Genomic DNA, 25050 nt, shown 5'->3' with positions numbered 1-25050 from the left:
ATTAGCACATACTGTACTTGATTGGTTTATAGAAAAGAGGACATGTATGTATCTGTGAGAAATTTCGGGTGAAGTGGAGATCATGAAAACACACAGCAGGAAATTCTCAAGAAATAAATAAAAATGAGAAGAAATGAATAGCATTTCTTTGCCTTCTTCTAAATAATGACATGATTTACAATCTCTGCTGCTGAGTAATTCAAATGTTTCATCGAAAGACAATAGAACATTATATAAGCCACAGTACAGCCCTGCCTGTCCTGGAACTCACTCTGTAGACCAGGCTGGCCTCGAACTCAGAAATCCATCTGTTTCTGCCTCCCGAGTGCTGGGATTAAAGGTAGTGGTGGTGCCACTGGAGAACTCTGAAAAGTTGACTGAAGCATCCCGGTGCTTCTTCTTGTGCTCCTCCTGGCAGGCAGGTTTTGCACAAAGAATGCATATGAGGACATTTTGTCTCTCAGTTTAAGATCCTTTGTCCATGTTTAGTTGATTTTCCTCCGAGAGGCACAGAGTTGCCCAGTGCCTGTCTGGCTCTCGCTTGTCCTGGCGCTGTCTCTATGGAGCTCAATGTACTGCAACGGCTGTGAGAGAGGGAGCCAGAATGTTTCTTTTATAGAAAATAATGACACGGGTACCACCACTACCTTTAATCCCATGTGATTTTAGCAACACTGCATTGTGGTTTTCAGGACAGGTTCCTCTCGGCAGCACCTAAAATAATATTAGCTCTGGCCTGGTTGACATTATAATGCATATTAAATAATCAAAGTAGTGATTCTGCTTTCAATCATACTACAAACTGTAGCATATACTCGCTTTATGGCATGTTTGTAACTATACTTGATTACACATATTTTTTTAGTTTCTCTTCTGAAATACTTTGCTGAGTGCTTTTTGTAGAAATGCAAACTAAGTTCATTCAAAGAGAATAATACTAAAATAAATTATTGTAACACTGTGATAGGATAATAGTGGGTAGAAGGTTTGAGGGAGGCACAGTAGGGATTCTGAGAGCAACAAGGATCCAGACTGGATCTTCAAACAACATCTGCAATCAGGACATAAAAAATAAAATGTTATAGCAATATCTGATCTTGAAAAGTTAATGTTGTTGCTGGTGTTTTTGCTTTTTGTTTTGGTTTTAGTTTTGGTTTGGTTTTAAAGTTCCTCTAGTAGTTCAGTTTCAAGTAAAAATAGGACACAAAGTTTAGCTATATGTATGTCATAGATGTTATAAATGTCTATAAGTCAACTCAATAAATAAATAATTATGCATTCAATTAGTTGTAGATTTTATAACGAAATAAATTTTAGATAATTTCATATTACCAAAGCCAAAATTTTAATGTGAAATTTTGTGCAAAGTACCAAATTTATATATCTAGGAGAAAATATATAAGATATAATCAGTGTTACCATGTTTTATTTTCTATAAAAGAAACATTCTGGCTCCCGCTCTCACAGCCATTGCAGTACATTGAGCTCCATAGAGACAGCTCCGGGGCAAGCGAGAGCCGGGCAGGCACTGGGTGACTCTGTGCCTCACGGAGGAAAATCAACTAAACATGGGCAAAGGATCTTAAGAAACTGAGAGGCAAAATGTCCTCATATGCATTCTTTGTGCAAATCTGCCTGCTAGGAGGAGCACAAGAAGAAGCACCAGGATGCTTCAGTCAAGTTCTCAGCGTTCTCCAAGAAGTGCTCAGAGAGGTGGAAGACCATGTCTGCTAAAGAAAAGAGGAAACTTGGAGATATGGCAAAGGCTGACAAGGCTCGTTATGAAAGAGAAATGAAAAGCTACATTCCCCTCCAAAGGGGAGACCAAAAAGAAGCTCAAGGACCCCAGTGCACCCAAGAGGCCTCCTTCAGCCTTCTTCTTGTTCTGTTTTGAGTACCACCCCCAAATCAAAGGCGAGCATCCTGGCTTATCCATTGGTGATGTTGCAAAGAAACTAGGAGAGATGTGGAACAACACTGCAGCGGATGACAAGCAGCCCTATGAGAAGAAGGCTGCCGAGCTGAAGGAGAAGTACGAGAAGGCTATTACTGCCTACAGAGCTAAAGAAAAACCTGATGCAGTGAAAAAGGGGGGGGTGGTCAAGGCTGAAAAGAGCAAGAAAAAGAAGGAAGAGGAAGATGAGGAGGAGGATGAAGAGGATGAGGACGAGGAAGAAGAGGAAGATGAAAATGAAGAAGATGGTGATAATGAATAAGTTGGTTCTAGCGCAGTTTGTTTTCTTGTCTATAAAGCATTTACCCCCCCCCCCCCCACACACACAACTCACTTCTTTTAAAGAAAAAAATTGAAATGTAAGGCTGTGTAAGATTTGTTTTTAAACTGTACAGTGTGTTTTTTTTTTTTTTTTTGTATAGTTAACACACTACCAAATGTGTCTTTAGATAGCCCTGTCCTGGTGGTATTTTCAATAGCCACTAACCTTGCCTGGTACAGTCTAGGGGTTGTAAATTGGCATGGAAATTTAAAGCAGGTTCTTGTTGGTGTACAGCACAAATTAGTTATATACAGGGACAGTTGGTTTTTTTTTTCTTTTGGTTTTATTTTTTTCATCTTCAGTTGTCTCTGATGCAGCTTATACGAAGATAATTGTTGTTCTGTTAAATGAATACCACTCTGTAATTGCAAAAAAAAAAAAAATTTGCAGCTGTTTCGTTGACATTCTGAATGCTTCTAAGTAAATACAAGTTTTTTATTAGAAAAAGAGAAAAAAAAGGAAACATTCTTCATGAATACAAAGTGCAAATTTGCACACAATGACACTTAATCTAATTACTTAGTAGTTTTTATTATGCTTAATCACACAATTAGCTTTCCTTTTACTATTGCTTCTTCACGGGTCTGTTAAATATTTAATTATATTTTCAGGAGCCTGAAGCTTAGATCAAGTAGAAAATAATTGTCACAGTGGTTTTGTGAAGAGATTACCAAGATGTGAACTGCGTTGTAATGGTATGCATCATCCAGAAGATGGCAGCCTTGAAACAGTATTCTCTGATTTTATAGCTACACATATAAATGAATATGCAAAATCCTTTGAGTTATTGGATCCAAAGAGACACCACCACCTTATCTACATTCCTTTCCTCAGTCTCCAGTGAGGAATCTTTATTTTACGAGAATTCTGGAGAATTCTAGCCTGCAGCAGAAATATGTATACAAGTAACATTTTTTTACTGAGTTCTTATTTTGCCTTAGATTCCTGTGTGACTTTGGTAGTCTGCTTATTCTCAGAAAAATAAGGGAAATTTTTATATGTTTTCCTTGATTTCTTAATTTTCATTTTGATTTTATGTGTTTTTAGGTCAATGATTTTTTTTTTCTGAGTACTGTTTTACAAATGCTTGTAATACTCTTGAAACATGATTTACCAATCACACCCAGGGAGGTGTCATAAGTTACATAGGCTTTTGTTCTTTAAACAGTTTTCTATTTATTTATATATAAAGTTGCTGACTTTATTTTTGGTAACTAAATTTGTGTTGTATCTTAAAATGTATCAGTTATCATCAATATTGTCACTTTACACTTTTACTTCTGTTTCTTATTATGGCAAACTTTTAAACCAACCTTTTTCTTAATTCATCTCTGCTCCCAAACTCGGTCATATACTAATCAACGAATCTATCAATCAATTAATGGTTTTATTCTATAGTTTTCCCCTGGGTTCACATTGATTTTAGTTCCACTAAAATAAACTGGGACTTACAAATTGGACAAACTGTATTCTTTTTATATATATATTTTTTATTATTACGTATTTTCCTCAATTACATTTAGAATGCTATCCCAAAAGTCCCCTATACCCCTCCCCCCCCCAACTCCCCTACCCACCCATTCCCATTTTTTGGCCCTGGCGTTCCCCTGTACTGGGGCATATAAAGTTTGCAAGTCCAATGGGCCTCTCTTTGCAGTGATGGCCGACTAGGCCATCTTTTGATACATATGCAGCTAGAGTCAAGAGCTCCGGGATACTGGTTAGTTCATATTGTTGTTCCACCTATAGGGTTGCAGATCCCTTTAGCTCCTTGAGTACTTTCTCTAGCTCCTCCATTGGGGGCCCTGTGCTCCATCCAATAGCTGACTGTGAGCATCTACTTATGTGTTTGCTAGGCTCTGGCCTAGTCTCACAAGAGACAGCTATATCAGGGTCCTTTCAGCAAAATCTTGCTAGTGTATGCAATGGTGTCATCGTTTGGAGGCTAATTATAGGATAGATCTCTGGATATGGCAGTCTCTAGATGGTCCATCCTTTTGTCTCAGCTCCAAACTTTGTCTCTGTAACTCCTTCCATGGGTGATTTCTTAATGTGAGTGGATTTCAATCATAAATGTGCTTAGCCTAAGCAAGTGAGCTTCATAGGAGACAGCCAATGATGTCATGCAAGATATATGAGGATCTACAGGAGGGCATTGGGATGACAAGTCTGGCTAACTTGGCAAGCAGATGATGGAGGAAATCATTCATCTCACAACTAAAGGAAGTTAGACAGACCGAATAGGAAAGAGGTCCAGAGTCCATTTTGGAGGCTCTAACCATTTCTGAGGGTGTTTTTCTCCCAGTGCAAGTAAGGCAGAGGGTAAGAAATACAAATCAAGGCAAAGGGAAGGACTGGGAAAATTTATATTATGCTTCCATTGATGAGTTACTTTTAAAATACTTAATTTATTTCAAACCATGAGTATTTGTGTATGTGATGTGACGGTAATTATGGCCACATGTGAGGGCATGTGCCCACATCGTCCAGCAGAGGACATCAGACCTCTATTTCAAGGATTTCAGCCCACATTTGACTATTCTTCACCTTAACTCTCTTTGGGTATTATTTCTTCCTGTTGTTCTAGAGCCTCCAGGAATTTCAATAAATCACTAAAATGAAATGTCTACAGGGTTTTTTGATGTAGGGATGTAGGAACTTAGTCTTTTGGAACTGCCTTCTGTATGTTCTATAGGTTTGGGCATGGTCTGTGTTTATTAAATTCTTTAAAAAATGTTTCGTTTTTGATTTCTGTCTTGACGCAGTTTTCATTCAGTAGTGAGATGTTCAGTTTCTGTGAGTTTGTATAGTCCCTGCTTTTTCTCTTGTTGTTGGTATCTAGCTTTACTCTATGTAGGTCTGTTAGAATTCAGGGTGCTTCTTTAATTGACTATACATGTCGAGACTTGTAAATTGTCCTTATAAGTGGGCATTCTGGGAAGAGTTCCATAATCTGCTGGGAAGTAAGCATAGTCTTGAATGTTTGTGTGTCATATTTTATATGTCTGTTTGTCCCATTTAATTTATGACACTATTGAACTCTATTTAGTTTTGTTTAAAAGAATTCTTCATTGAGAATAGAGGCGTATCAAGGTCACAAATTATTACTGTATGGTGGTAGAACTCTGTTGGTGGGACTTAACCCCGAGGTTTAGTTTTATGTCCTAAGTTTTCCTTTAGAGATTTATTTTGGGTTGTGTTTTCTTTAGTTGCTCTATTTCTTTGTTAAATTCTACTGTCATGTCTTGAAATATTTTCACTGCTTCATTCAACTGTTTGTGTTATCGCCTTCCTCCTTCAGGCATTTATTTATATTCTCTTTAAGATCCTTGAGCATCTTCATCCTTGCTTGTCTTGTGCTTCAGCTAAATTACTTTTGTCAGAACCTAGAGTAAAAGGCTTGCTTGCCTCAAGAAGGGGCATATTTTCCAGGCTATTCATGTTTGTATTTTTGTGCAGGAATTTGTGTATCTGCTGTCATGTTTGAAGTGGTTTTTATTTTTTTTAATGTAGTTGTGTGTGCTTGTCTTTGCTGTGCAGGTGTTCTTTTGATACGGATGTGGCAAGGACACAGGTACATGATAGGCTGGATTAGTATAGAAAATGTCCTTTTTTTACTGAGTGTCATCATCTCATATAAACATCATTATAAAAGGGCAATTGCCATCCATAAATACTTCACACGTTGAAGTGGTCAAAGTGTAACACCCACATAGTTAGCTTTTTTTGTCTGCCTTGTTTGACTTAAGGTGCTCAGACAGCTCATTTTTCCCTTCACTCTATGAGTGTCTATGAGGTATATTGTTTCTAGTCACTGCTCCCATATTTTAAAAAGACCAAGTTAAGATTTCAAAAATTATTCCTAATCTATATCCTAAAACTTACTTTATATTGCAATACAATTATTAAATATTACAATTCAATATCATTATTAGATATTTGTACATAATAACTCATTTAGCTTCACTATTTGGAAATAAATGCAACATTGTCACTCATGAAAGAAATTGCACGCTCAACATTCATTAAATTTCACAATTCTGCGTATAAACTGTAAGAGAAAAATGCAAGATCCTGGCCTTTCTAAAGCTGAGGCTATATAGGGAGAGGAAAGTACAAGCCAAAAATCTGGTAGTGGCATAATAGACTCATTTCATTATTGCCTTTGTTATATCACAGTAAACAATTTTCTGCAATCCTGCTGTATGCTGACTCGGAAGAGAGATGGAACTTTACAATCATCTCAGCTAGTAGAGGTTGGATTTTATTATTTGGCAAAGTTTCTAGTGAGGGTTGATATCCAAGTCCACTCCCTGGAGCTCTGTTGAAGTTCCACATCCAAAGGTGTAGAGATCATCACAACGAGAAGAAAAGCAATCATGTACCATTGGGAAGGGGGTTGAAAGAGGTGTGGGTAAAAGAAATTTAGACTTCAAACTGAGTCAAGTGTGAACACCTAAGATGTCAGGAAAGGTAAAAAGGGAAGGACAAATACAATACAAGGAATGATCTTGACATGACATTTATTTTACTCTTTGGAAACATGAATGATAAGCTTCATCAGACACAGAGATGTCTACGAAACATTAAATGCACCTTTGATTATAAGTGAGAGTAGTAAAAGATTAAGCCCATAGAAGACACTTCAGAGGCTAGCAATTTAATTTGGGGCTATTGATTCCAAGGGAACACAGATGAGAGTTGGAAGACCTGTAGAGTCTAACGGGCAGAAAATAATACACATTTAAACAAGTATCTGATAAGATGGAAGGAACCTGTCTCAGTCTTAGGGCAAATTTCAGTCTTGCTCTGTGCCGTATAGTAGGCTGAGAAGAAAACCAGTCATGAGGACGTGCACCACAATTAGAGTGAAGGTGTGTTTGCTCTTAGGGAAGGACCTCAACTCTCAAGAAGCCTGAGCATCGGGAATGGGATCTTCATGCAAAGCACTAACTTTGGGACCCTGGTACAGCAGTTCTCAACCTGGTGGTAGACTGACCCTTTCACAGGGGTTGTCTAAGACCATGAGAAAGACGGATATTTTTACATTACAATTCATAAAAGTATCAAAATTCCAGTTATGAAGTAGCAATGAAAATAATTTTATGGTTTGAGGTCACTGCAAGAGAAGGAACTGTATTACAGAGTCACAGCTGTTAGAAGGTTGAGAGCCACTGCTTTAGGAGGATGGATGCTTGAGGTGTCTTTTCAGGACGGAGGGGTGAGTGGTGAGATGAGTAGGATGCTAGACATGCTAGAGGGCTCCATAGCCAAACCTTCTTTGCCTTTTCCTGTGATAAGTGTACAGTCACACCATGTGTGATGGTTTGTATATGCTCTGCTCAGAGAGTGGCACTATTAAGAGATGTGACCTTGGTGGAGTAGGTATGTCACTATGGGATTGGGCTTAAATACTCTCAACCTAGCTGCCTGGAACAGCGTCTTCTACTAGCAGCTTTCAGATGAAGATGTAGAACTCTCAACTCTGTCTATACCATGCCTGCCTGGATGCTGCCATATTCCCACCTTGATGATTATGGACTGAACCTCTAAACATGCTAGCCAGCACCAAGTAAATGCTGTCCTTTATAAGACTTGTCTTGGTTATGGTGTCTGTTCCCAGAAGTAAAACACTAACTAAGACACCATGAGAGGCTATTGGTGCTGCAGTGTCTCTGGGACCCGATACTGTGTGAACTGGTACCTGCATTTCATCCAGCATGCCAGGATGGAACAGTGTGTGGCCAAGCACTCTGTAGCGTCTTGCACTGAAGCTCTGTGGTGTCCACCAAACCCAAGTGGAGCCGCATGAGAAGAGAAAAGGATGGTCAGACGCCGGTGGCAGCTGCTTGAAGTACCAAGATTATGTCTTGGCGCTGGCTTTAAAGAGGCTCTGGGCCAGAACATTTTTATCTGTCTTGGTTAGGTTTCCATAAGCTTCTATTACAGCTGCTTCTTGAGCTTGCTCAAAAGAGGCCAGGGTACCTTTGTGCCAGACAAGCCATTAGGCATCTAAGGGACAGATACTTGCATAGAAGCAAGCCACTACGCCTCTTCAAAGAGTATATATCCAAGCAAAAGAAGGCTATGATCAGATAGGTTGACCACTGGGCCAGCCAGTGCTAGCACAGTGTGGTGTCTTTATGTAGTTTCTAATCTATCTAGAGGCCTGAAAGGGGGCCAGAGGGCAGCTGAGAGGCAAGGGCGAATGGGCACCAAATCTTGTCTGACCCTGAGAACTCCATTCTCTGTACATTTTCACTTAAGATATTTTTTCTCTCACATTCTTAGTTCTGTTGAACGAAGCAGTATATAAAAATATGAAATATTAATATATAAGTGAAAAGCCATTATTGTGTGCACTCTGGCAATCATCCTCAGTGGAGGTAAATGTTAAAAAAATAAACACTCATGGCATTTAAAAAGTGGGAAAAACTCTATAAAAATGATTCTAGTAACTAGATTTACAGTATCACCAAACTGGGGACGACAATAATTTCAGTAGTGAAATTTTAAACAAAGAATAACTTCGAGGAATAGTAATATAAATCCCCAAGTGAACATCCATATGACCTTTGTTACTGATATACTGTGTTTTTGAAAAGGTGCTAGAGAAATGGAGAACTAATATGTGATGACCATTAAAAGGGTGGTCAACATTGTCAGTTGTTATGACTGTACAAAAATAGAGCATTTTCTTAGTAGTGGGAGCATCATAACTTTATTTGTATAAGTATTCAAATTCCAGGCCTATAATCAGATATGTTTTTGTTCCATGGGCTCATGTGATAAAGTTTAGGTCCCATGTGGCAATATTAAAGGATGATGACACTTGAGAGTGTGAGCCTCTGAATGGAATAAGGTTGTTTTTCTGAATCGAATGACAAACTTTACATGGAAGTTATTTTTCAAAGATAAAGACTAGTGTCTCCTACTCAGCCTGGCTTCTTGTCTCATCCAATGCTCTCTCAGAAACTCCCATTCTATGACGACAGTATAAATGTGAGTCTGATGTGACAGTATCAAAACTGCTCTTATTAGATGTCAAATCATTTAATCAAACATCTCACCTTTCCAGCCATCACAGCAGTAATTCACACACTATGATCTGTACCAGGCTATGAGAGCACACTGGAGTTTGGGGATAAGGTTCACTATTGATCTAAATCACTATAAACATTTGGAGATTGGCTGTTACTCCTTACAACTATTATGAATCTCATATTTTCTCAGCCATGGTTTTTACCAAGCTAACATTGAACAGAAATGAAATAAAAGTGACACTTTGTCAGTTGCAACATGAAGCTTAGAACCATGATGTCACCTTGGTCTGTCACCCTGACTACTGCAGAATTCTCACACTTCAGCAGTTAGGCTGCCAACCACAGAGGTCATCTTTGGTGTTTAGTGCCAAGGAAGAAATAGTTTCAAATCCTTTGAAAAGCCATCCAGTCCAGGACCCCACCACGAAGGTATTCTTCATTTTCTACATCAGGAGAAACTGGTAGTTTCAAAAAGGGTTTTAATTTGTTTCCTTCAAAGCACGTGAATTAATTCTTAACATCACCACTGGCCTCATGAAATGTAACCCCTGTTAATAATGTTCAATGCTGCTCAACTCAAGAAAACAATCTTTATACAGTTACAGTGGGGGACATGCTCAGGGGTACATGTCAGAAAAATATCTAGGGAGACTTCTTTGTTATGAGAGAGGTTTTATGTTCTGTTCCATCTAGTAGTTTTACCTCTTTTTGGAAAATGATCATATTTCAAGAAATACACTAAGATTTACTTTGTTTCCAGTAACGTTTTGATGTTTCCAATGTTACATGGTTTTCTTAAGAACTATGTCCAAAAGCTTGGTGTTGTTTTACCTAAGATAGAATTGAACTTCTAGTAATGCTACAAATTAGAAAAAAAAATCCAAAATGTGGATTGTATCTCCTTCAAACCTACTTAAGATAATATACAAAGTAATGGATTTCACTGTAGTATTTTTGATATATAGAACTTATTTTTCTATAAACCCCATCCAACATATCAGACCATTTAAATTAGTTAATTAAAAGGCAGTATTTATGTAGAATTTAGTTGATTTTACTATTTTTGTCAATTTAAAGATTAATCGATCAGTAAACACATTCAGTTTTCACACTCCAAAATCTACTGTATCATCATCATCAGGGTTTATACATTTAAAGCCAAGCTGTATAAACAGAAAAGTCATCTCCATAATGAGTTTTATTATCATATTTTGATCCATTGATCTAATTTTATTTTATTTATATTCATCTCTTTTCAACACACACACACACACACATACACACACACACACACACACACACACACACACACACTACTTGAAACTGGCTTTAGCAATTGAGACTATGTTTTAATTACATGTCAACCTTTAAATTTAGCATGTAAAATGTATCCCATAAATTGTACACTGATTATCTGTTCTGTTAGTGTTTGATCTGTACCAGGGAAGACCTATCTCCTGACATGGAAACTCTTGGTGAAAAAGAGACATTGTTGGATGACAAGCCTAGAAACATGCTCTTCCAAGGCTCTGTGGCACTCAGAAGAGGCTGGAGGAGGAAGAAGTACCATTTCTCCTTGTTCACGGATGTTTTGGTTGTGTCTAAGAATGTGTATGTACTTATGTAATAATTTTCTCATTAGGAAAGGCTATTATTTCACCAGTCCTTAACTGTCCAAAAATATCAAGTTTTGTCCCCTTTTTGGACAAGCTATTTGTCCCCACTTATTAAGTAAGAATTAGTGAAAGGTCTGTTTTTGCTGTCTACTCCTGTGGAGAATACAATCAAGAATAGAGGAAAAGAACCAGGCATGTTGGCACATGCCAATAATTCTATCACATTTCTGGCTGATTGAAGGAGATGGCCAGTTTCAGGAAATCATTTCTTATATAAAAATCATTTTTCCTCATAATTAAATATTGCTATATGTGACTGCCAGGGATCCTCTTGATACATGCATTTGAATATAAATGGTCATTTCATGGACATAAAGATAATATGTCACTTCACTAGTAATAAATTAATGTAATTTCTACCTTTGCTCTCAAAATGAAGACTAAATCCAGTATAAAAGGTAACAGCTCTGGCAAGAAAAGAGAAACAAGTAGAGAAAGATGGGAGAATTACTTCACACAAGTCATGCCAGCAGAAACTACGAGAAGTGGGTGAGAACCATAGAGCCCCAGCTATTCTGAGCTGTGGTTGGCTTTTGGGCTGCCTGAGTTATGGTCCAGACTCTCACTCACTAACTGTTCTCAGAGTTGCCTCAACTGCAAAGTGGCTCTAGAACAGATTGGTTGATGCAATTATTTGATGGATGCAGGAAACGATGACCTTAGACTATATGAAGTATTTCTTAGCATGTGGCTGCTGCTCAGAAGTGTTTTGGGATGGGACAGCTCTCTTATCCATTTATATAACTTTCCTGGTTTGGTTTTTAAGGAAGGAGGGCATCTTCAACCTTCAGTAAATAATGGGGAGAATTGTTGAAATGGGATTTCTAGCCTCACACAGGTGGAGTCTAAAAACTTCACATGTAAAAATTACATGGTACAGTAATAGTAAGCCCTTTCAAGTCATAAAATACCAGACAATATTTGGCTTTCCGTGGTAATGGAAAAAGTGTATTTAGTTTGGATATGATACAAAATTACCTTGCTGCAGCTTTGTTGAGATCCATCTACCATGGGATGGGCTGTGTCTGGATAATAGAGATGGGTGTGTCCTTTTCTGCTCTGAAGAGGAAGGAACGGGGTTTTGCCATGAACAGTTCCACCTACATGGAAAAGCAAACTAACAGAGCTGTTCGATTCCCTTCCCAGTCATACAAAGAAGTTTAAGATAAAAGATATCATCCCACTGAGATACCTCTGGATTTCTGACTCTGCAGACCTCCTAGGGGGAGACAGCAGAATGGCCTGCAAATCCATCATTCTTTTCTGGCCCATGGAAAAATTGGTGGCCACATTCTGGTAAGACCTAAAGCTTAGACCTGCATTAACAAGCTGCAGGCTGGGGGTTAGCTTCATACTCTCTAACACACAAGGGAAAAAACAGATTTCTTAGAAGTTTTTAAAAAAAGGAATCTATTGTAATGTGATTGTCATAGGCTGTTGATCTGAGTGTTTCTCCTGTACCTTCTGCCACACTGTCTTCTGTATCTTCATGTGTATAAATGGATCAACAGTGGGCAGACTGGAAGAGGTTCTTTATATTTTTACCAGTGGGGTTTGAACACCGTTGTAGAAGGCATGTGATGTGGAAGGTGGAGGCTGTTCTGTAAAGGTTGTGGGCTGCAGGGATTTACTCTCTGCACCATGGTCCTTACCTCATAATGGTCTGCTATTATCTGAGCTCTAAAGCTACACGAGTTGCATCTTTCTTTTCCAGTGATGTTAGGGACTCTCGTTTGGTTTTGCAAATTTCTTTTTATTCCCAAATGGATTTTCTAAAGAATAGCATTGAGTTAAGTAAAGAAGTGCTCAGACTCTTGAATGTCTGTGCAGCAGCTTATTGGCTTTGGTGTCATCGGATAGCATCAGAGCTGGGCTTTGCTGTGTGTGCACTTGGGTTTTTACAACATGCATTCTTAGGTGGCATGATGAAAGGGGTTCTGGCTGGGCATCCTGAACCTCCTGAGTGGATCTTTTGGATGCAAACTGACTAGATAGTGATACTCAACTCCATGTTTCAAGCACACACCTGCTTTTATATTTGTTATTTACATAAAGAGTTCTCCATTTTCCTCTCCTCATTTCTCCACCCAAACCCCCAGGATTACCACAGATCTGAATCAGCTAGCAAAGAAACCTTTGTGTTTAGGGAACTTTGTGTATTCTTTGACTCTGCAAACGACATAAGGCAGCCATTTCCACAATATTTTAGAAAGAAATTCATGTTTATGCCATTCTCCTAATATTGACTTTCAAAAACTCCATTGGTTAACTCATTGGAGAAACCCATATTCCCATTTGTTACTGCCTGCATATAGGAGGAAGTATTTATTACTAGATATTTCCTTTATTTACATTTCAAATGTTATTCCTTTTTCTGGTTTCCTCTCCGAAAACCCACTATGCCCACCCTTCCCCTGATCACCAACCCACCCACTCCTGCTTCCTGGTCCTGACATTACCCTACACTGGGGCATAGAGCCTTCACAGGACCAAGTGCCTCTAGAAGGAAGTACTTTTAGTTATGGATATATGAAATGTTTCTTGAGACCATTTCCATGAAACTTTTTTATGATGGAGGTAAAATTTGAAATTATTCCCACATGTTTTAGAATATAGTTGGCATTCAGTTAATTATGTCCCAAGGATTTTCAACTCTGCACATTACCAAATGCCTTTGAGGTTTCTACTATGTTGCTTTTTTCGGTGTTACTAGATGTGCTACCCAGGTCCACATGCAGGATACACGAGGCCATAGTAATTGTCAACACTTCTGATGTAGATGGTTGCAAACAGAATATAAGTAGGAAGCACGGGAGTTGTTAATGGTAGAAACATAAAATGTGCCAATCCTTGGGCAAGAAGCTGTCCAGGAAGTTACACAGGATTTCCATATGACTCTGAGACCCCAATCCTGGGTGTAGAACCACACAAAATGGATACAAAATATCTGTGCACGAATGCTGTTAGAAGCATGAGCCATAATTTTCAAAAAGGTAGAAACATCACAAATATTGAAACAACAAATAGAAAGAAAATAAAAATTGCTCAGGGTGTGAACAAGGATAATAAGATGAATGGTGAATGGGACTAGGGTTTGCTGTTTGAATTAAAAAAGCACTCGTCAACAAAATAGTGCTGGTGCTTACATGAACTGGGAATATGACCAATGTCACTGTTGGAAACATTCATGCTGCATGTCATTTAATTACATTTCAGAAATGATGGTGGATTTTTAGTCCTTTCAACTATAGTTCTAAAGTAAATGAGAAAACAGAGGGCTTACTAGGTGTTAGCAACAAAAGACTTTTTTTTTTGAATTTTTCCTAAGTTATTTATTTATTTATTTTTATTAGGTATTTTCCTCGTTTACATTTTCAATGCTATCCCAAAGGTCCCCCATACCCATTCCCCCAACCCCCTACCCACCCATTACCCCTTTTTGGCCCTGGTGTTCCCCTGTACTGGGGCATATAAAGTTTGCAAGTCCAATGGGCCTGTCTTTGCAGTGATGACCGACTAGGCCATCTTTTGATACATATGCAACAAAAGACTTAATGAGACTCACACAAATGAAAGATTGGTTTTGTAGGATCAAATGCCACATATTACAATTCTATAATTTACATAAGAAAATAAGTCATGATTCTTTGTTTGTTTGTTTATTTTTTCTTTTTCTTTTTTTCTTTTTGTTTTGTTTTTTGTTTTTGTTTGTTTGTTTTTTGTTTTTTGTTTTTGTTTTTGTTTTTGTTTTTGTTTTTGTTTTTGAGACAGGGTTTCGATGTATAGCCCTGGCTGTCCTGGAACTCACTTTGTAGAGCAGGCTTGCCTCGAATTCAGAAATCCACCTGCCTCTGCCTCCCAAGTGCTAGGATTACAGGCATGCGCCACCACGGCCCAGTGATTCTTTTTTTTTTTTTTTTTTTTTAATGGTCTCCTGTAAGGGCTAATGGTGCTCTCTCCAAATGTCAATTGGTTTACATGAGATTTAATGCAAATAATGACAACATGCTAGATAAGCCCAACCTCAAGCTGTTTGGACACTATAAGCCTTAATTACACATTTATACATATGAAATTAAAGCTTAATGCAGTTGTTTGGCTCAGCCATGATCACACAGCTCCTGTTTCATAGTTATACTCAGGCTTCTAAATTCCCAAATGGCCTCCACAGTAGTGAACTTTTTATCCTGTTAGGTTACCAGTTAAGGAATCGGTCAATAAAAGGCCCAATTTTGTAAAGAATACAAGGTACACCTATACCTCATTGGTAAAAAATGGCTTATAATATTTTTATGAGAGACTATCTTAAAAGTCTTAGCATAAAAATTTCCCACATTCTAATTTTTCTCACTTTTTTTTAAACTTACAGTACCAAGGAAGAGAAAAAATGGTGGTATTTTTTCCTCCAAAGGTATTTTCTAATTATTATATATTAATTCCTTAGTGACAAAGAAATGGCAGTCTCTGCAAACCAGTGACCCCAGAACAGTGCCCCCTTTCTTAATAAAACTGTCAGATGTTCGCCCTGTGTGACTATACTAGATATTCCCTGGTTGCTGCTATCTGCTCTCTAGTTCAAATGTGTAATTTGTTTATTGTTTGAGGCAGTTTTGGTTGCCAAGATCATTATTTCTTCCTCTTCAATCTACATATTAGAGTAAACAGTTCTCCCCAGACATAAATTAAATTCCTTTCAGTAGAGGTTACTCTGTCACACACACTCACAACATCTGATGCTTTCCACACTAGGAATTAAGAGGGTTTTTGTCTCTTTCCATGAATGGCAAACTTATGGCATTGGGATTTGCTTCTCTTTTGTTGTTGTTTTTTGTTTTTTTTCAAGACAGGGTTTCTCTGTATAGATGTCCTGGAACTCACTTTGTAGACCAGGCTGGCCTCGAACTCAGAAATCTGCCTGCCTCTGCCTCCCAAGTGCTGGGGTTAAAGGCGTGCGACACCATGCCCAGCTCCTGTCTCATAGCAATGCACCATTTTCCAAACCATGTCTTTTTGATGAATTATCTTTGAACACTTCTCAATCCACATTTGATAACTGAGTTTATACATTTTCATTCACAAGATAACAGATGATAATATTAGCAATGATTCACTTGACAATGAATTACTACTTACCTCCCTTTATTACGCTGTGCGTTTTTGTTGCTTTTGCGCAGATCCATTACTAATGCCAAGAAGAGGGGTTAGGGAATGAGTCCTGCCCTATGAATACTTATGGAGGTCAGCCGAAGCTGCGCCAGCGCACGTGCATGTAAGACCAAAGAGGGCTGCCTCAGGGAGCAAGGTCGGCAGGATGTATAATACGGGGGAATGAAGAGAGGTAGGATAGGGGAGAGAGGCAAAAGAAGAGAAAGCAGGAGAAGAGGAAGAGAGATTTTAGACACTACTGTGTGAAAAATGTATATGTGTGTGTCATGCATACATATATGTGTAATGTACTATGTGAAATGAAGGAAGAATAAACTGAGTTAGCTTCCATTCCTACACTTAAAATAAATAGTTCATAGTGAATGATTTTAAACTGTTCTAGAATTTAATTTCCAAAGAAAATATTTCCTGTTAAGATTATTTTGTTTATTCAAGTATAATTATAGACTTACATGGGATATAAGACAGTGAAAATTTCATATACCATCTTCATATATTTCCCTATTTGATGACATTTTCCACTTTTATTTTGTCTTCTGCTCTTTCTTACTCTTTGACTCTCTGTGCAATGTACACAGGTCTACTGCATGACCATGACTCTTTATCCTCTTCTCCTCTTAAGTATAAGGATATCTTTTTATATAGCTACCATTTGTGTGTATGTCTGTGTGTATGTGTGTGTGCCTGCATGTGTGTGTGTGTGTGTGTCTGTACACGTGTCTGTGCCAAGGTCTCTGTGGATATAAGAGGACAGTTTGGATTGATTTTTCTGTCAAAATATGTTCTGGGATCTAACCTTAGTCACCAGACTTGGTGAAGGATTCTGTAGCTGCTAATCCCTGTGTTTGGCATGAGAAACTCCTCTAACCACATTCTGATCATATGTCTAAAACGGATTACTTACTGGTTATTTTTACACAAGATATCACCTCTGCTTTTGGTTTCTGTGATATTTTTATTCTTAGGCTACAGGTAGTAATTTGATATCATTGTCAGGTGATGTTTTAGTAAAGGTCATTTGCTTGGGATGTACTACATCTATAGAAAGAATCCTTAGCACTAAGACACACACACACACACACACACACACACACACACACACACACACACACACACGGGAGTGATGGACCCACAGACACACAGAGACAGAAAGGCATAGAGGGAGGTATAAACAGATACACAGAAAGATAGATATAAAGACTCATCAACTTATCCTAACTTAGACTTTTCCTTTATTTCCTTAAAAAACACAACTACAGAGATACCTGCTGCTGTCTTTGCCCAATCCAGATGAAGATCTCCGACTTGTTCCCTCCAGGATAAATAATACATTCCTTATGTTGAAAATTTGCTGTCTGGTTGTGTTTTGTACCAACTCTGGGACACCCAAATTTGGTGCCATGACTCAGACTGTGACAGGACCCCTGGCTCAGTTTTGGCCATTCCAGAACACCCAGTGCCTTCTCTCTTCATTCACCAGAGGCTAATTGGTGACTTTTCCTTTAGTAGCCATCCTAAACATTCTGTAGAACATTGGTTGATGACCCTTGAGCATCTGGTGTCCCAATCTGCATTGTGAAAATGGGGAGAACACACCCAACCTTGGCCTTCAGCAGCCCCAGTGGACTCCCTCAGATGGCTGGCAGGCTCATTCCTCTTAGTTCGGCCTGGTTGGTGGTTTCCCTTTCACATTTAGAGACTATTCTTCTGGAATTCAGTGTCTGTCCTTAACTATCCAAAAAATCCTCTCGAAGATCCCTGTGTTTCTCCCCAGACTATTAAGTCTCCATCTTGGTGAAAGAGCTTGGGTGGCGATCCTTCACTCCCGGGTAACTCCCTATTGTCTACTCAAGACCCTGAGGAATGCCCTTGGGTCTGCACCTTGTCTCTCAGCCATCATTAGCAAAGCTATTTGCTCCCTTCATCTTGACTAATATGCCTCTGGGTTGTATTCTAAAGACCCAAACTCACACCTAACTCAAAAATGGCCCTTATACTCCCTAAATTATAAGAAAGTAATAAACTAAAGTAAGACAACATTTACAATTCTTGTGGGTAAGGAGACATGGAAGATACTCCATTCCTTTTCTGCCTTCCTGCCGCAGACCCTTTCTGGTCCCTGTCTGCATAGAACAGGTCTCTAGTTCCAGGTGGACAAGGAGTCTGCGAATGAATGACAAACAGAAGCTACACAAGAGATTGTGTAGAATCTGAATGTAATTTTTCAAGTCTAGCAGCAAACAGAAGAGGGACAAGAAACCAGGAGAGATACATCTGCTGAGTAACAGTGACACAATACAAAAGGAATGCATACATCAAATGAAGGTGGGAACCAGGCTGCTGCCACTATGAAGGGAGCCAGGCATAATGCTAGTCTATTGTTAAGCCCACCACCAGGGTTTCTTAGTAAATGCCTGGTTATGCTGTTTCCTTAGGCCTAGTGAAGAAACCTGTCTCAGGGGGAATCCCCTAACTCTTTCATGGTAAACTCACCTATTCACTAGGCCATTGTGAATTCCCTTGTCTGGGTAAGACTGGCTATCGTCCCAAGTAAACACTCTGTAGACCAGCCCTGAGCTATTCTGGCTCCATTCTTTGTAATAAAATTTGAATGTTACTGAATAGATAACTTTCTTACTGAAGTCCTACTTAATTCCAAGTTTGTAGGCTTCAAGGATTTTCTTAGGATGTTGTAACACTGGTGAAGGCTTAGCTATGTCAGAATTCAATCTTTAAAGGCACTTATAATAAAATAATACTAAAAGAGAGCACAGGTTCCATACACCAGACTAACGCCAGGATAGGGTATGAGTATACAGGTTATGAGAATGCCTGGTTCCAGGAGGTTGAGTTTCCTTGAAACTCCCTACCTCGTGAGTGCTTCCAGGCCTCTCGGCCTGCCAAGCAGACTTCACTGGAGTGTGCCTAGCACCTTCTCTTTCCAGAAATCCCTGTACTTCAGCCATTTTTGTTTTTCTTTTCACCTCAGCTCTAAGCCTTCCCTTATACTTTGTTTCCTGCCTTATACTTTGTTTTATTGGCCATCAAAACCTCCACTACCACTGCTGTGGCCTCACAACTCTAGGAGCTGCCATGGCGTTCCTGCCTACTGTGTTCCAGGAGCTTGCTGTCAGAGCAGCCCCTGGAACCCACTGCTCAGACAGCTCACAAAGCTTGCATGGAAGCAGCTGATTCTGCTTCCTTCCTCCGTAAAACTAAGCTTTACTCCCACCTTTGACACCATGGATGAACACCCACCTTATGACCTAGCTCTCCCTCCTTGCCAGCCATCTTCCTCTAGTCTCTTCTGCAGACTCTCCCCATTCCCATGTTCATGTTCATGCCCAGCTCAGGTTCACAGTCTCTTGGACTCTCCCAGATGTCCCTGCCTCTGACTATATTCTCCTCCTGATTTCCCTCTTTTGATCCTGGCCAATATACCCCTAGCCCACCCACTCTGCTCAGTCCAACTGGGGAGAGTCATACTTGGCCTGTAGCAGCTCTCAATGACTGCTCCTATGTACATAAATGATCTCCAAATCCTTTATACCTTGCTTTCTTCTATACTTCTCAAACTCTCATCTCCAGTGTTAACTCTTAAAAATCATCTAACCACTAACTTATAAACTGTTACATAATTCATTTAACCCCAACTTCATTTAGCCTCTTGTATGTGTTTTTAAGGTTATGCCTAAAATCATGTATACTTCCTAAATAGATGGTTCTTAAGCCCTTTAGAGATCTGCTGAATATGGTATTTTAAAAGGGTAAACTTTTATAGAGACAAATGCCCACTCCTAGCAGAAAACCTAAGGTGGCCAAAGAAGACAGTTGGAGCATCACAACTCCATCTTAACTGTGGTAAGACTACCTAAGGGGCAGGACAGCCTCATAGCTTGCCTGTTACAAGGGTTCTGCTCAAACTGTGCACACATTTGGGTTGAATGTCCTACTCTGCCCAGTCAAAGTAAGGTTTGATGAGTTCCTTATTGTGGGAAGCCACATGTGCCGTTGCAGAGTGGCACTGACTACTGCTGGCCACCACGCATAAGTTTGGACTAACAATCAATGTGTACATATGCAGTAAAGTTTTTTGCAAAGACACTGCCTGGCACAGGCATGATAATGAGGCTTTGAGAGTATAACCAATCAGATGTGAGACATGCAAATGAGGTATGATAATGAGGCTCTGTGAGGTACAGAGAGAGAGAGAGTACCCAATCAGATGAGGAACATGCAAATGAAGTGTAGTGCATAACTAATCCGGGTGTGAGACACGCCTCTCCTAGGCCTATATAAGCAGCACCAGTTCTGGGCTCCGGGTCTCTTCGCCTCTGCAATCAAGCTCTCCCAATAAACATGTGAAGGATCCTGTTGCAGCATCGTTCTTGCTGGTCGAGTCGGGCATGCGCAAGACCTTATAGGAAAAATCAGACCTAGGCCTGATAGCCAAAGGACAAAGATGATCTGTGTGGCAACTGAAGATTAAATGTTGTCCTATATGACAGCTTGTGACCTACCACCACTATCTGGCCACAAACTCCACAGTAGCCTAGGACAACCATATAGGTCATGGGAAAGTCTCTGTCATTTTAAGTGATACGTAGGCCATTTGGATCATACCCCCCACTATAATTTATCCTTCTCAGTTCTCTGATCTTGCCTGACCTGATTAAATCCATACGGATGACTCTCTAGGAGCCTAGAATTTTGCTTCCTGTGTCAGGTCACCTCCTCACATTCCTCCTAAGTACCAGGGACACTTTTTCTGCCCTGAGAGAATTTTGGAGTCTTGCTCACCTCTCCATAGTCAGAATACATGGCCAGTATTCCAGATCACCACATATCTCTCCCTTAACTTGCTCCTTCAAAGGCTTTTCCTTTTCTACTCATTACATTACTAAGAAGAGATACTCTTTCCAAAGCCAGCATGGATTTTGACTTCTACCCCAACATCATCTCCCAAGACACCCTGACATCCCTCCTCTTCCTATTCTCAGGCCCTGTGTTAGGGTTTCATTGCTGTGAAGAGATACCCTAGCTATGGCATCTTTTTATTTTTTAATTTTTTATTGGTTACTTTATTTAAATTTCAAATGTTATTCCCCCTTCCAAGTTTCCCCTCAGAAAAATCCCTATCCCACCCCTCCCCTCTGATTCTATGATGGTGTTCCCCCCCCCCAAACTACTCACCTTCCTAGCTTTCAACTCTTATAAAGGAAAATATTGGAGCTGGCTTGCAGTTTCAGAGGGTTATTCTATTATCATCATGGCAGGAAACATGGCAGAGTGGAGGCAGACATGGTGCTGGAGAAGAATTGTAAGTTCTGCAGGAAATGAACCCAATGAAGGTCATACCTACTCCAACTGGGCCACACCTCCTAATAGTTTTGTTCCTTATGAGACTATGGAGGGTGTTTTCTTTCAAAATACCACATCCTCCATTTGAACACACACTCATTCTCCAAATTCCTCAAACTCCTCTGACCTTCTGTCCACTTATATAGTCTGTCTTGCTATATGGGATGCCAACTCTTCTTCCTTTGCTGAACATCATAAACTCCTATTACATTTAAAGATCTTAAACACCCTCTACCTACATTCCAATCCCCTAATCCCAACTCCTCCACCCTTCTCCAGCCTCCTGGATGGCAAACCCATCATTCTATCACTTTTATTAAAGTGGTAGTTATGCCCAACTAGCCTATAATACCTGAATCAACACAGCACATCACTAACTACCTACAGCACATATGAGAGTTTAATACCAAATCTCTTCTATCCTTTCTCCAAGCTTACCTGGCTCCCACCCCAGCAGGCAAGTAAGACCTTTCTACATAACCTAACCCAAATCTAAAATGTATGTTAGCATAACAACCCCACCTCCACTATGCAACTCCCAGCTCATCTTACTCTTTAGGATATGAAGATCTAACATTACAAGAATCTAAGAAAATATAGTACATTATATAAATGCAAACTGTAAAGGTCTGAGAAGGTAAAAACCTTAAGTCTTTGGGACCTCAAAAGAGGTGTTAAGAAATGTGAGTGCTTTAGGTGAGTTATATAAATAGTACCCTTAATAATAAAACTGCATCTCAGATCATTTTTATGTTTACTAACTTATCCTTTGAAAATTTAATACATGTGCACAATGCGTTCTGCTCACTGTCATCTGCTACTCAACTCTCAAGAAAAACAAAACTATGAAATTTTCTTGTAAGTGGACCAAACTCGATGCAATCATCATGAGTGAAGAAACCAAAGAACCAGCTAAATTTTCAACTTTTTAAAACTTCTGTTTTATTAATTTTAACTAAGCAGGATAGAGGTATGCTAGGAGAAGAGTTGAGGCCAGCAAGAAAGGGCTCTGTTCAATATAGTCCTTGAAGTCTTAGCTAGAGCAATAAGGTAACTAAAGGAGGTAAAAGGGACACAAATAAGGACATGGTTTTATAGGAACAAGACTCTTAAGGACTCCACCAAAAAAACTCCTATAGCTGACAAATACATTGAGTTAAAACAATTAATTTATAAATTCACTTTTAGAAGCAATCAAGATGACAAAATTATTTGACACATTAAGGAATGGAATGCACTTTATACTTTGTATAACCATTAGTAATTTTAAATGAATAGTTAGATATAGATAACTTTTTAAATGAACTCTTTGAAATTTTTACCCAATGTATTTATTTTATCATAACAAATGCCACACTCCTAACTCTTCCAAAATCCACACCTGTTTAAAAACCAACCGAACTTATTTACTCTTTTTTTTCCTTTAAAACACAAAAATGTCAAATCTAACTTTATTGCCCATATGCTTTGGGTTTGGAGCCATATCCTGGAGAATGGTCCATGGGTAAATACCTACATCATTAAATATAATTGAATCTCACATTTGCAGTAGCTAACAATTGCCAATAGCTCTTCAATTAGGCAAGGAACTCCTTCACTAACTCCATCCTCCTTGAAGAGATTCTACCTGGTAATTTCACATTGTAAGGTCATGGCACATATGCCAACAATTATTCAGAGTTTACATGTGCTAAGTTCTGTATTGTACATAGAAAAGTAGTTGACATTTATGACTAGTACTCCAAAGACTGACTCTTTGCACAATGACCTCTGGTAGGTCTCTATGTTAATCACTGTCTACTGCAAACAAAGCACCTCTGACAAGGGTTGAGTGATGTGATGATCTATGAGTATGGCTAACCATAATTACTGGTTGGTTTGATATTGTGTGCACTTAGCAGATTAATAGTGCTTGCTTTTTCACTTATGGCCTCTGATGCATGTACCAAGAGTGATGTGGTATGGGTTTCATCTAGTCAGCTAGACATTAAATGCATTTTGCAAAGATATTGGTAAGGCCCATGTCAGTTTTGCTACTGCTGCCTGAACTTGCAATATCTTTCTAGAACACACTTTATTATAGTTCACAAGATTGTAGCTGTATAAGTCTGACTATTTTCTCCTCTGAAAGTATGCACGCCATAGCCCAGCTTTGTTAAGGACAGACATTAGGAATAAAGCTTCCAGGAGACTATGAGATTGATTTCTCGATTTCTGAGTCAAGCATATGAGATCTCCAGCATTGGATCCTAAACATCAAATACTGCATGGGAATCAATGCATTGACCTATTGCTGAGGGGTTCATGGGAACTCACAGTCCAACAACTCTTTAAGAAGTAACCCATTAAGCACTAAGATTTTCATTTGTTAAGTTCTGTTGTCTAGTAGGAGTTCCTTAGAAAATTAAACTGTAACTATTTAACCTCAATTTTTTGACTAGATGGATGATTATTTTTGGAAGCTTCTATAGTAATATGTTTCAAATGTGTTATTTTTAAAAGTAATTTTATTATTAGTTATCCTTTCCCATATTAACTCCTTTATTCTGCCCTCTTATCCTTTTCCATTTAAATTTGTGTGTGTGTGCATGCATGCACGCGCGCACACATGCAAGCTTGTGTGTGATTTTTTTTCCATGAAACCACCTTGATTTATATCTCCTTTCCTGAAAAATTTCCCTGAAGTCCTTTATTATTGTTCTGAGTCTATTCCAAATGAAATATACCCAATTAGAGTTTTGAATGACTAACCTAATATTAGATTCCATAGTCAGGATCCTATCTAATATATTGAATATGCCCTAGGTTTATTAAAGTAGTAAATTCCAGACACACCAAAAGAATAAGTAAATATGGGTATTTGGTGACATACTATGATCTTCATCCTTGAAAACATGACATCACTGCTAATTTTTAAACTTAGATATATGCAGCTCATTTAATTAAGCATTGTAGTAGTACACTGTAAAATCATCATGAAAATAATAATTTTGATTATTCCTCAGATTCAAAGAATACAGATGATTACACTCTTTCTTAAACCGGATGTTTCTGTGGGACTCCAGTGCATCATGCTTTTGGACAGACCCACTCCAGTCATAGGTCATCTCTTTGGAAACTCTTTTATGATTATTTGTAAGGATGACAATCTGCTCCAATTCTTCTCAGCATCATTTCTTCTCCATCCAGCCCGTGGCCATCCTGAGTCTTTGAATATTAAAACAGTCTTATTTAATTAATTCCCTGGGTGGCAGATCATTAGAAAAACCATCACTAGAGCTGAGGAAACTAATAAACATTACTTTTTAAAAATAAACCCACAGTTGTTTTGGTAAATCATCGAAAGCAGAACAGGAGAATAAATTCTAGTTTCTTCTGTTGGTTTCAGAAACGATCCACATTTACTTGCTGTGTGAGTGTAGTGTGCTCAGCAGGTGTGACACTCTCAAGCATCTCTGCCTCACAGTCATCTTCTAAATTATTCCTTCAGCTGAACAGTGGTGTCAGATCGACTTGTATGGTCGTTAC

At 38.9% G+C, this 25050-nt stretch overlaps 1 protein-coding gene and 1 pseudogene across 2 annotated transcripts; both read left to right on the top strand.

Annotated features, from left to right (window-relative positions):
• Gm9379 (predicted gene 9379) lies at positions 1579-2198 on the top strand (annotated as a pseudogene).
• 1700003H04Rik (RIKEN cDNA 1700003H04 gene) lies at positions 9635-24835 on the top strand. Of its 2 annotated transcripts, NR_160692.1 has the most exons (6): positions 9635-9748; positions 10746-10930; positions 12142-12291; positions 15365-15406; positions 16170-16264; positions 17421-17508. NR_160692.1 is itself a non-coding variant. In NM_001368235.1 (4 exons), coding segments are annotated over exons 2-4 (300 nt in total). In that variant the 5' UTR covers positions 9635-9748; positions 10746-10781; the 3' UTR covers positions 24529-24835. The 2 variants fall into 2 exon arrangements, 1 of the variants encoding a protein (NP_001355164.1); NM_001368235.1 differs by lacking the exons at positions 15365-15406; positions 16170-16264; positions 17421-17508 and adding an exon at positions 24528-24835.
• Positions 24836-25050: the final 215 nt, after the last annotated feature.

Source organism: Mus musculus, chromosome 3 (assembly GCF_000001635.26).
Source record: "Mus musculus strain C57BL/6J chromosome 3, GRCm38.p6 C57BL/6J".
NCBI classification, from domain to species: Eukaryota; Metazoa; Chordata; class Mammalia; order Rodentia; family Muridae; genus Mus; species Mus musculus.
Note: the sequence above shows the minus strand (reverse complement) of the source record. Positions and strands in the feature narration are given on the sequence as shown.

What these genes read in the sequence shown, in the direction of transcription:
- 1700003H04Rik (NM_001368235.1), top strand. Translation starts at nt 10,782, where the DNA reads ATGGAAACTCTTGGTGAAAAAGAGACATTGTTGGATGACAAGCCTAGA. An exon ending in TTGGTTGTGTCTAAGAATGT is followed by an intron (nt 10,931 to 12,141) that starts GTATGTACTTAT and finishes TTCCCTTCCCAG; the next exon opens with TCATACAAAGAAGTTTAAGA.